General features: G+C 37.3%; 1 protein-coding gene across 5 annotated transcripts in view; it reads left to right on the forward strand.

Annotated features, from left to right (window-relative positions):
- The window catches only part of Alg12 (Alg12 alpha-1,6-mannosyltransferase), a 101688-nt gene that overhangs the window by 44981 nt on the left and 43989 nt on the right, over nucleotides 1–12718 (forward strand). For 3 of the 5 annotated variants that reach the window (XM_067111377.1, XM_067111379.1, XM_067111378.1), the window contains exons 4-6: nucleotides 1568–1741; nucleotides 1921–2074; nucleotides 11958–12102. In XM_067111377.1, the coding sequence (XP_066967478.1) occupies nucleotides 1568–1741; nucleotides 1921–2074; nucleotides 11958–12102 (473 nt within the window). The remainder of the gene's footprint in view (nucleotides 1–1567; nucleotides 1742–1920; nucleotides 2075–11957; nucleotides 12103–12718) is intronic. The other 2 variants (XM_067111380.1, XM_067111381.1) reach the window with 1 other exon arrangement.

Here is a 12718-nt window from a genome sequence, read left to right on the forward strand (position 1 = left end):
GGAGTTATCTAAATTTACGGGTTGGAAATCACCTCTAGTGTTTAAACGCCACTATTTAAAATCGCTCGAAGCCCTGAAATTTTCTACCATAGCTGTGGGAAGTGTCATCTCCCCACCTTAATTAATCATATCCTTATCCTTTCCTTTCCCCCCCGCCCGCCTGCCTCATTTACTTCTCTGCTTATTCTCCTGGTCGATTATACCTCACTGCCTGGCTCCTCATATTGATGTATCTTGTATCTGTTGATGGAAAAAGTGTAATCTGACATGCCATGATTGTTTTTTCTTATGGGGTACTGGACAGTTTTTATTTGGCTCCACGTACCCCAGATATATGTATATGTTCTGTATATGTTAATTTTCATTGATCTTGTCTCTTACGTGTTTAGCCTAAGTTTACGTGTATAGTATTAAGGTTATGTTTGCAGTTATTTTGTGCGCATTTCATGTTTCACCTTGCTTTAAGTAATTTTAAGGTTTTTGGGGCTTCTTCTCCGTCGTACCGGGGACCTCCCCACGTTTCATAGTATTAAGTTTTTTGATGTGACTTAGATTTAGTATGCCTTAGTCTTAGTATTCTTGCTACATGGAAGAGATTGCTTGATTAAAATTATTTTGGTAAAACTTTTGCCTTTTTCTTCAGATTACCCCCCTTTCTTTTTCCTGGTAGTTGCAGCCTTGGCATGATTCTCTATCACTATTTCACCGGCTGACACGGGACTGAACTCAGAAAAGGGATTTTGACAAAGGAAAAATCTATTTCTGAGGAAGGTCCGTGTCACCCGGTGACCCTCCCTGGATCACCTAGTACTCTCCCCCTCTTGCACATGCCAAGTCTGGGCTTAGTGCTAGCATGGAATGAGGTAGGTGGCGCTGGTGTCGCCGTCCTGGCGGGTGTTGGGTGTGGGGCTGTAACGCTCACCGCTCTGTTCCGGGGTTTTGATAGGGAGAGATCTTTCGAGTAGGTTTCCGTGGTAGTGGTATTTCACTCACCCCTCCTTATACCGACGTCTTCCTAGAAGGCGCTCGACTGGGGTAGTAACCCCAGCTTTCCTGAAAGCTCTTTTTCTCTGGTATATCTAGCAATATTATACCTAGAAATTCGTGCTGTAATGGAATTTCACCGGGTGACACGGGACCTTCCTCAGAAATAGATTTTTCCTTTGTCAAAATCCCTTTTCTATCATGTCTGAAACCCTCCCCCTTGTGTTACACCAGCCTTCATTGCTGTCTTTTGTATCCTTTGTTTTTATGAGGTTTCAGTCTTACTCTTGTTGGTTCTTTGTTTTTTGAAGTTTTTTCTTCCTGCCTTTTACATTTCTTAGTTTCCAGTCTCTCATTTTTGTCACTGTCACCCTCTTCATTGCACCTCTTTTCCTGAGTATAACTTGAATATTTAATGTCTATGCCATGGTAGGGATCTATTATGCATAATAGTATATTCCTTTTTATGGTATGCTTTACAGGTACAATTTTCTCATCAGAATAGACATTGTTCTATTTTTTTTTTCAGCCCTTCCCTTTTTTTGTTCTGTATGGGCTGCTTGTAACTAATGTTTTCTTTCAGTGCGAGGAGTGCTAGGATTGCTGGTTATACTTGCTTGGCGTCGATTCCGCAAGCAAATACAGGATGCTTTTGGACCACATGTTACCTTATGGTTCACTCTTATTACAGTCTCACAGTTCCATTTTATGTATTACCTAAGTCGTCCATTGCCAAATACTTTTGCCTTGTCTGTCGGTAAGTTGCCCCAATTTTTTTACAGTAAGTAGTTTGAATCCAGAAAATCAAAGATTGCATTGTGTTGTATGCATTGTGATGATTTTACAAGTGAAAATTGCTAACAGAGTCATTGTAACATTAATGTTTACATATTTGAACAGGAGCAAAAATCAGGATTATGGTTTTTTTTTCTACAGCTCTGCTTGCATTCTCTTACTGGTTAGAACAACGACATGGGTCTATGATATGGGCATGTGGAATAGCAGTACTTATATTCAGATCTGAGCTATGTCTCCTCTTGGGTCCCATGTTACTTGCTGATCTCTCTACAAGAAAACTGTCAACAGTTCCGTAAGTGTGATGGACTGCATTCCTTTATTTCGACATGTTTCCATTATGTTTATAGTTCTTACAAAACTATGAATATGAGAGTAAAGGAGTTTGCTTGTTATTATTTCTTACTCAGTGTTATTGACATATGATTATTTATTTGTTGCCACTTCTTATTGTAGTACGCTATTAATGTGATAACTGTGTGCTTTATAATACGTAAAAAGAAAATGCAAATAAATTTTGTTAGAAATAATTTATGGCTGGTTTTTAAGTCTCTGTAGAAGGTGAGTTTTGGCATAAAGTACCAGTTATTTTTTGAAAAAAAAAAAAAAATTAGGTAGAAATCATATGTTGGGACAAGAAGTTTCTTGCTAAATTGCACTTCTTTTCATGGGCTTTGTTTTTGGGCATTATTAGCATCTGTGGAATTGTGATTGCCAGGAGTTGGATTTGATATTCTAATCCTTTTAGGTCTTTTGTAGTCGTGCAGTGTAGCATGATCACCAGTCCTCAAATTGACAAGGTATATCAACAAAGAGAGATGAAAGAAAGGAGCCTTTGGCTCTAGTTTAAGGATCAATGCTGCATGGTTTAACATTATTTAGCTGTGCCAGCTGGCTCTGGGAATAAAGCACCGTAACAGTCTGCTACACTCATGCTTAAACTGCTGACTGTGGATGACCTCCTTGTGCAGAAAACTTCCAAAGACACTGGTTGTTTTATAAACCTATACTGAAGGTTCACCAGCAGTGCATTAGACCCCAACTTTCTGGAAGTTGAGGCCCCTCCTTTTCAGTAGGATTGCTCTCAATCCATTCCATCTTTTTAGGTTTTCCTGTTCTTCCTCCCAATGCTTCCAAATTAAATATTCTTTTCAGTACACATCCTTCTCCAATCTTTTCACCTTATTGAATCACCTTTAAATGCTCTTTTCCATCTTTTCACTTGTGCTATACTAGCTATTTTAACACTAACACATATCTCAACATTCATCACTGTTTCAACATTCATCACTGTTTCAGCTCTTCCTATCCCACACATACTACAAAATAATTTATTTCTAAAACTCACCTCTTTTTCATTTGCATTTAACATCCACACCTCACTTCTGTAGAGCTGGGTTGGTTCAACTTCCCATTCGTACATTCCAAAGAAAAGTTTTAATAAGTACACCTGGGAAAGAAAAAGGTTGAGAATAAGAGTTTTTTTTTTAGATTATGTGTTAGTTCAGAGTAGAAGGGAAAGGAAGTTATGAATGTAGTGGATGTAATTGTGAAAATTGGAGTGGCTGGAGTCAGTGAGTCATATATGATTGTGGTTTGGTTGAAGTAAAGGTTAAGATAAAGATTATTTCAAGCTAGAGAAGAAGGCAGGAAATGTAGATGCAAAGGGGTTTAATTGAGACAAGTGATTTTGATAAGGAGAAAGTAAGGACATCACAAAAGGGGGAAAGTGATAAAAAATAGGCCAGGATTGAAGATACACAAGTTATGGAGTACAGTATATGAAACCAATAGTAAGTGAAATTTCATGATGGTTTTTTTGGACTCAAACTTGAAGTGTTCATAGGTTTAGGAAGGCTGGTAAGGGGAATAAAAACTGGGTGGTCGGAAAGGGAAACAATGAGAAGAATGAGAAGTTTAGAGAATGTTGAGTAATTCTGTAAGAAAGTATAAAAGCAGAGATGCAAAAGGGGAGATGGTATCAGAAGATAATGCAGTTCAGGGTCAATAGAGTGTATATTCTGAGGGCCTGTTGAATGTGGATGATAGTACAAGAGAGGCAGAACTAAGATGCTTGAGTGAGAGATGTCAAGGTAAGTTTGAGGATCTTATGAAAGTTAATTTTGAGGAAGGATGTGACAAGGGCAGGTAAAGTGTCCTGAGGAATGGAATGGCAACATTTGTTGAGATTCCCATTAATGCTGCAGTATGGTGGTGAAAGCATGATTGAGTGGCTGATCAGGGTGTAAGGGATATTTGGATGATGGAAAGGTTCCAGAGTAATTGGTGAGGGGAATAAATTTTGCTCTACATAAGAGTAAAGGTGATAAGAGGCAAGACTCTGCATAATATACCAGGGATGGTGTATGGTAGGATTTGGGCTGGGAAGGTAGCACAGATGACATAAAAGTTTGGTAATGGACATACAGTGCATCATTAGACTGGGAAGATGGTAAGTGGATACAGTATTTGTTGTTAAACAGCTATGTGAGGAGTTCAAAGTAAAGGGAAAAGTTTTGTGCAGTATACATGGACCTCGAGAAACTTGTGATAGAAATGATAGACATGTAATGTGTAGGGTTGTGAGGATGAATGGTATAGAGGATAAATTTATGAGTGATGAAATAAAGATTTTATGAGGAAAGGGAAGCATGCATTAAGAGTTTGTTTTGGGGAGAATGAATGGTTTGGTGTAAAAGTAGGGTAGAGATAAGGGTGTTATTTTTCCATGGGTGTTTAATATCTATGAACAGAGTTATGTGAGATGTCAGGTAAGGACAGTAGATGGGTGTGCAGTGTTGTTTGACAGGAAGATGGATTGTGAATGGAATGTTGAATGACTGGTGTATGCAGAGGATACAGCACTGATTAGAGTTAGTGAAGAGAAATTGCAGAGATTAGTGAAAAAATTGACTGTGAGGTATGAGGGGAAATGGGAGGGAAGTGGTAAGATGGAGAAGTCTAAGTTATTTTGGGTATAGAGGCTGGAAGCAGTGGGTTCTATTAAGTATTTGGAAATAAATATTTCAGATTATGGGAGAAGTGAGTCACAGAAAAAAGTTAACTAAAAATGTTATTAGGGTATGTGCAAAAGATTGAGAGGGAAAGTGCAGCGTCTCCCTCAACATGAGTGTATATATATATAATATATATGGCAGTGTCCCTGGTTATCAGTGCGGGTTCCATCCCAACAGCGTGACAATAAGTGAAAATCAGCGGTTTTTGGTTATCGACGCCTCTGTTAGGTATGTATTAGCGCTAATACATGATTATTGTTGCTGATAAGTGGAAATCGACACATATCGGCACTGAAAATCACAGATTTTCATCGCTAGACAAGCGCCGAAAAACAGGATCACCAATAACCCGGACTGCTTGTGTATATGTATATATATATGTATGTATGTATGCATATAGTCATACCCCAAACTTAAGCGAGGTTTGGTTCCAGATGCCCTCGCACAAGATGAATTTCCGTGTAAGTTTGACACAGTCTCTGAAATGCTAATAAATGCTTATTTCTAGAATTTAAACACTAAATATGACACTAATCATACTCCCAAAGTATTAAACTAACTTTTAAATGAAATTAAAGTTATTGTAATTTCATTTGGAAGTTAGCTTAATACATTACCCTTAAAAAAAGAAATAAATGGTTAACGTAAAAATATAGGAGAATGTGAAGATTAGTATACTATTTTTCTCTCTCCCCATTCCACTAGTATATTTTTAGAAGTCTTCAAAACCTCGTTTTTAAAAACTTCTGTATTCTGTCTCTTTTTCTTTGTTCTGAAATGCTCTGTCTCTATGTTTTAGAATGGCACATGTAGAGTTTGTAGACAGTACAGGTAAAAATTGTAGATAGTACAGGTAAAATTCGATCCGTTTAAAATTACCTACTGTACAGTTAAAGACATACAGAGAAACATTAATATGTAGGTTGCACTAACTACGAACAAGATAGAGAGAAAGAGGGAGAGAGATAGCAGTTGTCCTTACTTAAGAGAGTGAAATTTTTTATGAATTATTACAAACATAGAGAGAGAGAGAGAGAGAGAGAGAGAGAGAGAGAGAGAGAGAGAGAGAGAGAGAGAGAGAGAGAGAGAGAGAGAGAGAGAGAGAATTCAGTAAGAAACCTTTGACCTGCTAATCAGCAACACTCCCCCGTATCATGTTAAATCAACATGTCTGACAGCTGTGCCTTCAAGCTTGTTACAAAAGATAAGGGAAAGATATTTGTTTGTTTAAAGTATCTATCACATACGAATTTTGTAATTACATTTACATTATTGTTATTATTATTTAATCTTATTAATATTTGAAAATTAGTACTTATTATTAGGTAAAAAATTTATTCATCATACAAAACAAATAAACATATACATGTACCATAAAAATTCTCTCATCTCAGTAAAAGAGAGAGAGAGAGAGAGAGAGAGAGAAATTATTACTTTTATTATTTAATGTTATTTAATTTACACATAAAAGCATGAAAACTTATAAATTACATAAAAAATTAAACAAGAACTTTGCAGGGTTTCTCAGTATTTGCAAATGTTCGCGTGTCTGTGAAAAACTCATGTATGACAAATTAGTTAGGTTCCAATGAAAAGTTCGCGTCTGTGAATTTATGCAACTCAATTGCAAAGTTCAATTACTGTTCCGTATATATATATATATATATATATATATATATATATATATATATATATATATATATATATATATTTTTTTTTTTTTTTTTTGCCCCATTACTTCCCTCTCTTTGTTAGGGCACGACAACTAAGGTAACGTGTCCAGGGTAGGGCGTGGTAATTATTGTAAGTAGGAACAAGTGATTCTTTGAAACAGTTACCGAATTCCAAATAATTAAGGTTATGGAGGAAAATGATTAATTGTTCCAGTTTCTTGTTTATTTTTGCACTTCTTGTCTTACAGTTCCACCTATAGTTTCTTAACTGGTTTGAGACTTTGAAATAATGGTTTCGAGAGACTTAACGAATTTGATTAAGAGGACTAATGTTCTGAGAGTCAGTTACGCACTACACACTTATTGCGCTGTCTTCTGTTCTCTTTCTGCTTCCCCTCACTTTTGGAACTCTCTCTCAACTTCCTTGACTCTGCTTCAACTCTCTCCTCTTTTCCTGTCTATCTGCACTTATATCTCCCATTTTCACTTGTGTCAACCATGACGTCATATTCTTGGCAGGTACTGTTTTTCCTGAGGCACCTCCTCCATTTGTTTCATTCCAACTTTTGGAGGTGTGTTTTAAGGAATTCCTGTTGATCATTGGGTATTTTGCTCCTTGTAGGATGTCCATAGGACTCTGGCATTGATGGCATTTGATTGGCCAAATCAACTAGGCCTGACCTGTGGGAGTGGCTTATTTCCTTGGGTTCTCCTTCAAAGGCAAAGGGTGGTGAGGGGTGTTTTCTCATGAAGGCACAGGGGGTGAGGATGTTTTCTCATGCCCAGTACTAACCATATGTTACAGTCATTTCCTTCGAAGGACCCTCGTGGATTTCGAAGGCACGGCCAGATGCGATTTCTCTTAGCGCCTCGTTAGTACAGTACCTGTGTGTTCTTGAAGTTGTGGTTGGCGACTTGTTTAGACAGGCAGGGAGATTTATAAGTCTATGGTCCTTTTCTACTGACCCAAATGGAAATAGGGTATTTCCCTGACATTATTTATTGTTATAACATCCCACACATTCAAGATGTGGCCAGGGGTGTCATGCTATGGCAAAGTTTGGGGGGGTTCCTGGGCCTGTTGACTGGGAAGATACTAGAGATTATGAAGTAATTACATGTATTTTCATACCATATAGAGACATGACATACAAAGTATAATTACAGAGTAGTTCTAGTTTCCCAATTATGACATGAACATAATTACAATAATGTTGAAGTTTTCTGTGCACATACACAAATTACAGTTGCATACCGAACCTGCTGCTGATACACACATAATAAACTGTAAATATTATTGCTGAATTTCAAATGAGAAATCATATAAATCAATAATTCATAAGTATGCAAAGAAATACCATCATCTCCTAACGTCTAGAAACATTGTTCAAGAATCTGTCCAATACCTTCTGAAGATCTTGTGACTAGTTTTTCAGCTTGAACTGCTAAGACCATAAGGTAACTTAAGATGAGAGTGACTCATTGTGCTCCTCAAAGAGCTCGTAACAAACTTGAGGGAAGAGAATGACCTCTCACATGAGCACGATGACACTGGTAAGGTTAGCACCAACTGAAATGGCAACATTTGGATGAAGCTCCAACATTTTATTTTCTACCATGTACAGGTAGATTTCATGGATGCCTTGAGATGACCTTAATTCATCTGATGATGAGAATGCATTGCAAAATAACCTGTATTCCAAAATAATTTCATCCAGATCCTTTGGTAAAAATGAGAAATAAGTGCTGAATGGACTATTTCATCGGCTGACACGGGACCCGATCCAGAAATGACCTCAGCATCTCAATCTTGTCAGTTTTTGTGACAGATGGATTTGGCAGGCATTAAATTGAGGTGAGAAGAGCCATTAAATCAGAATGGAACCTGCTTCTCAAGAAGATAAAAATAGATTGGCCGCTTCAAAAAAGAAATTTATCTTGAATTTTTATTTGCTATCCAGTATTGTTTCATTCTGTGCATCTCATCCAAAATCCTTGATGTTTTCCTGGGATGTTGTCAATGAATTCAACAGCAATTGAATTGGCCATTTTGATAGCCAGATTCCAGTACTCTTCGAACTGTTCATCAGATCTCCTTGCTGATCTCTGAAATCAGTGCTTGTACTTGAATGGATGCTACAGCAGTGTTAAGAGTTTTACTTTACAGATTCTTTGATACAGTGTGAGACAACTTCAAAAGATCAGTCAATACTGTCAAAGTCAAGCAAAATTCAAAACCATTTGCTCTTAGGAGAGATGCTGCTTCACCTCCTGTCTGACAGTCATAACTTGAATCCTACGTGATTGTATTCAAGGTTTTCACAACTCCAGTAATATTATCTGCTAGAGCTCTGCAATTGTCAAACCGAGTTGACCACCATGTTGTGGACAGTGAATGCAAAGTTTTGCTGATCTTTCCAACATACTGTAGTTTGCATACTGTAGTTTGTTTCTTCCTTCCTCTCAGCTTCTGAAATGATGTCACTTTGAAGACTGCATGTTGTTTTGTAGAGTCTCAATAAAAGCATAGACTTTACACCATGGCAAAAAAGTTTCGAATTGTTATGTTTTTTTAACGTGTCAACAATGACAAGATTCAGTCGATGTGCATAACAGTGCACAAAATATGCTGAATCACAGATCTCCCTCACTCGTGTTTGAATTCCTGAATAGCAAACATGAACACGGGCCAAATTGGAAGGGTTACTGTTCTTTAACCTAAATGTGAAAGTGACAGTGAAAAGATGTGCCTTACACCAAAATTTTGGGAGGCCCGGCCCCCCCTTGTGCACTATGGGCATGATGCCCTTGGATGTGGCTGTATACACTAGTTCTGGACGACTTATTTATCATTAGAAAAAACTTAGCTTAGTTGCCTGTCTTGTCCATATTAAAACCTTGCTGTGAGGTGTAACCTTCCCTGTCAGTTATTTCCTTGAGTATCTTGGGGAAATTTTTCAGCTGCTGCTTTGTTGGTGCTCACTGACTCACCGCTAATGGACACATGATGCAAGTTAGTGTGTTTTTTAAATGATGAAATCATCCATGACTGGGAGCAAATGTTTCATCTGCAGAGCTTTTGCCAGCCTTAGCCTTCAGTTCGTCAAAAAAGCTTTTAGCCTTTTCCTGAATCAGCATGAGGCTAAGCAGTACAGACCTTTGTCTCTGGTGTTCCATCCAGATACCCAAAAGTTTTTCCATTTCTTCTACCACCCTCCCTGTTCTCTTACTTTTAATTGTTGACTGCATTGGCATAGCACTTTTCATGTGTTCCATAATTCTGTCTTTGCTCTTAAAAATTGTTCCAGTACTCGAGCAATTCATATTATAAGTGCGTGCTACCTCAACCATTTTTTCACCACTTTCTAATTTTTTTATAATTGCCACTTTTGTTTCCATTGAGATAGCTTGCTGCTTTTTACTACTGTCACAATCTTCACTGGCCTTATGCTTGCCATTAGCCATGATAGATAAAGGATGGGCTAGATATTTCATGATAAAACTATTGGAATAAATTGAAGCACAAGAGATGATGTCTTACCACTTGCGCAGGCTTGGGAGTCTGGGACTGCGTACTGGTGTTGGCTACAGTGCTGTTCGCTGTGGTTAGTGGCAGAAATTGTAGCTAAGCTGAGGCACACAATACAAAATTTGAACTTATGGGTGGCAGATTTTAATATACGATCATGATTGTTCGTATCTCTGAAAGTTTTTAAGTAGGGGAGTGTCTGTATACCATTTTATCAGATATTTCCCAATTATAACCAGCTAGAATAATTCTTCAGCGATTCCAGTTAGGGACAAAAAGCTTAACAACAGTGGATTCAGAAGCAATAGGCATGCTGGAAAATAAATATTTGAAGAATTAGAAAGTGTCATTGAAGGAGCTTCATGGTACTGAAGGCTGAAGGAGGTTAGAGGCTGCCAATAATAGTGAGCCGTCTCAAATTTATTAATACAGACCACTGTCAAAGTGAAGATTGAAGTCAGTCAGGTGATTGATCCTGAATTTAGACTTAGATCTGGGTCTGAAGGAGGGTACACAGATCCAGTTTTTTTTTTTTTTTTTTTTTTTTCAGTGAACATTATGATGGGCAATTTTTCAGAAAAATTATGCAAAGTAATTTTTTCTACCATTTCACCCATTTTTGCAAAACATAATATGCTAATAGTGAAGGTATTTCAGTTTTCAAGATATCATACTCATCTTGATTACTTCATTTTCTGTCAGTGGAGGTGCTGTAAGCACCAAGCATCGTGGCACTTTGTATATACTTATGTGACACCGCAACAGCTGACATGGGGTCTCAATGTACAGTTGGCCAACCACCCCCTCTCACTATATGTTTGCCCATACAGCTTATCAACAGTGGGCTTAATATTGAAAATAAATTAGTTGACTCTAGGACATGTGTATATCCTTCCCTTACACCTTGTGTTTTCTAAGTCTTTGCTGTTTAGGACATTTGACCCTTCAGATATCTGATTGTTTGACTGTTCCCTAGTTGTGCAGTGGCTTGATAACACCTCAAAAACTCAACATTGATGTATCACAGGATACAGTACTGTATGGTCATGTTGTTAAACATAAGGCATTTCAGATAAAACCATTCTGCAAAAAGACACTAATTCAAAGGACCTTTCCAAGCAGTTTCAGAACCTTTGAAACTCTCCATCAGTTTTGTAGTTGGCTGCCCTTGGTAGCGCAATATTGCCGAAGTTGGCTCCTAGCCAGGATACTGTGAGGAATAGACAGTAATAAGAATCAACCAGTAGAATTTTTATTGTGTTCTTGAGTCCATCCAGTGAATTATGGGATATCACTGAAGTAACAAAGTTGTTGCATTTATGTTTTTGCCATTTTGGGAGGAAGTGTTGTTTAAGAATGGGTTGGAGGCCTTTAAAAATTATCTACCTGATTTAGAGATGAGCGGCAAACTTCTTGAATATTTCTTCCACGAATGGTTGTTAGAGTAATTGGAAAAGTTAAATTTTAGTGTTTGTGCATGGTAGCACACATGTTCTTTAATGGAACCAGGAAAGGGAAAAATGGGTGAGATATAATGTTTTTTGTAATGAAAAGGAACATTAAAAAATATTCCTTTAGTAAGAGATTGCCAGATCCTTCTGGATCCAGCAGCATATTTAAAGAATATCCTTTATTAATCATTAGTACAGCTTAGCAGCATATGTTATGTCCCATCCATTCAACTAATATTAGTAAAGGTTTTTATTTTTATCAAGAAATAATTTTTTTTTTTACACATTTGTAGGCCATAGAGAAACAAATTGTGATTGTTACAAGGTATAAAAGTGGCCTTCTCTGAGGGGTCATGTCTCATCCACCTTTTAGCCACCACTATGCTCATTTTGAGGTGTAATTCATTGCTGTCTTTGTCTCTTAACAAAGCATATTGGGAATTGTTCGTAAATTTTTATGTTTCTACTTATTGAGAGTTACCTTTTCATCAAATGCTTTTTATTTCAGGTTCTTGAAATATGCTATACCTGCTGGTTTTATATGTCTAGCAACTACAATAGCAGTCGACTCCTTGTTTTGGGGAAGGCTTTTGTGGCCAGAAGGTGAAGTGTTTTGGTTTAATACATACAAGAACCAAAGTCAAAATTGGGGTGTATCCTTTTAATGCTTTTACGATTGATTTATGTCATACAATCAGCTTTTCAAATTTGTTCTTAATATTTTAAGGTTTTTATTACTTTCAGGAATAAATGTTTCCATACAGTTACACACCTTCTATTGCACTTAAGGTATGCTGCCAAGAATAGTGATGCTATAGTTGCTATTAGACCCCTTATTAGATTTTTAGTAAAGGGGAATTGCTCTCACTACATTAGAATATTATTACCTGATTTGCCTACCTTATGGTATGGAAGTATTTGTGTTAACATTATAGTAACCTTGGTAGACAACCTTTCTAAGTGAAGGTTACTCTGAATACAAACTTTGTTCCTTAATCTTGGACTGTGCCATAGCCATTGTACCATGGCATTCCATGGTTTTGGGTTTGAGTTCCCTTGCTTAAGGGTACAATCAGGCATTTTTCCTCTTTTTTTTTATATTCACTTTCTTGTGTTTTCAAAAAGTGTGTAGGACAGGCTGGTGAGAAGCACAGGTTGCATAGTGGATTATTAGGGAAGTGCCTTCTTTACTTAATCTTTTCCTTCTCAGCTTTTTATAATTTCTAACTCCATCCTGATTGTCGTCCCCCAGTTGTTGTGACAAACCTA

Source organism: Macrobrachium rosenbergii, chromosome 11 (genome assembly GCF_040412425.1).
Source record: "Macrobrachium rosenbergii isolate ZJJX-2024 chromosome 11, ASM4041242v1, whole genome shotgun sequence".
Taxonomy (NCBI): domain Eukaryota; kingdom Metazoa; phylum Arthropoda; class Malacostraca; order Decapoda; family Palaemonidae; genus Macrobrachium; species Macrobrachium rosenbergii.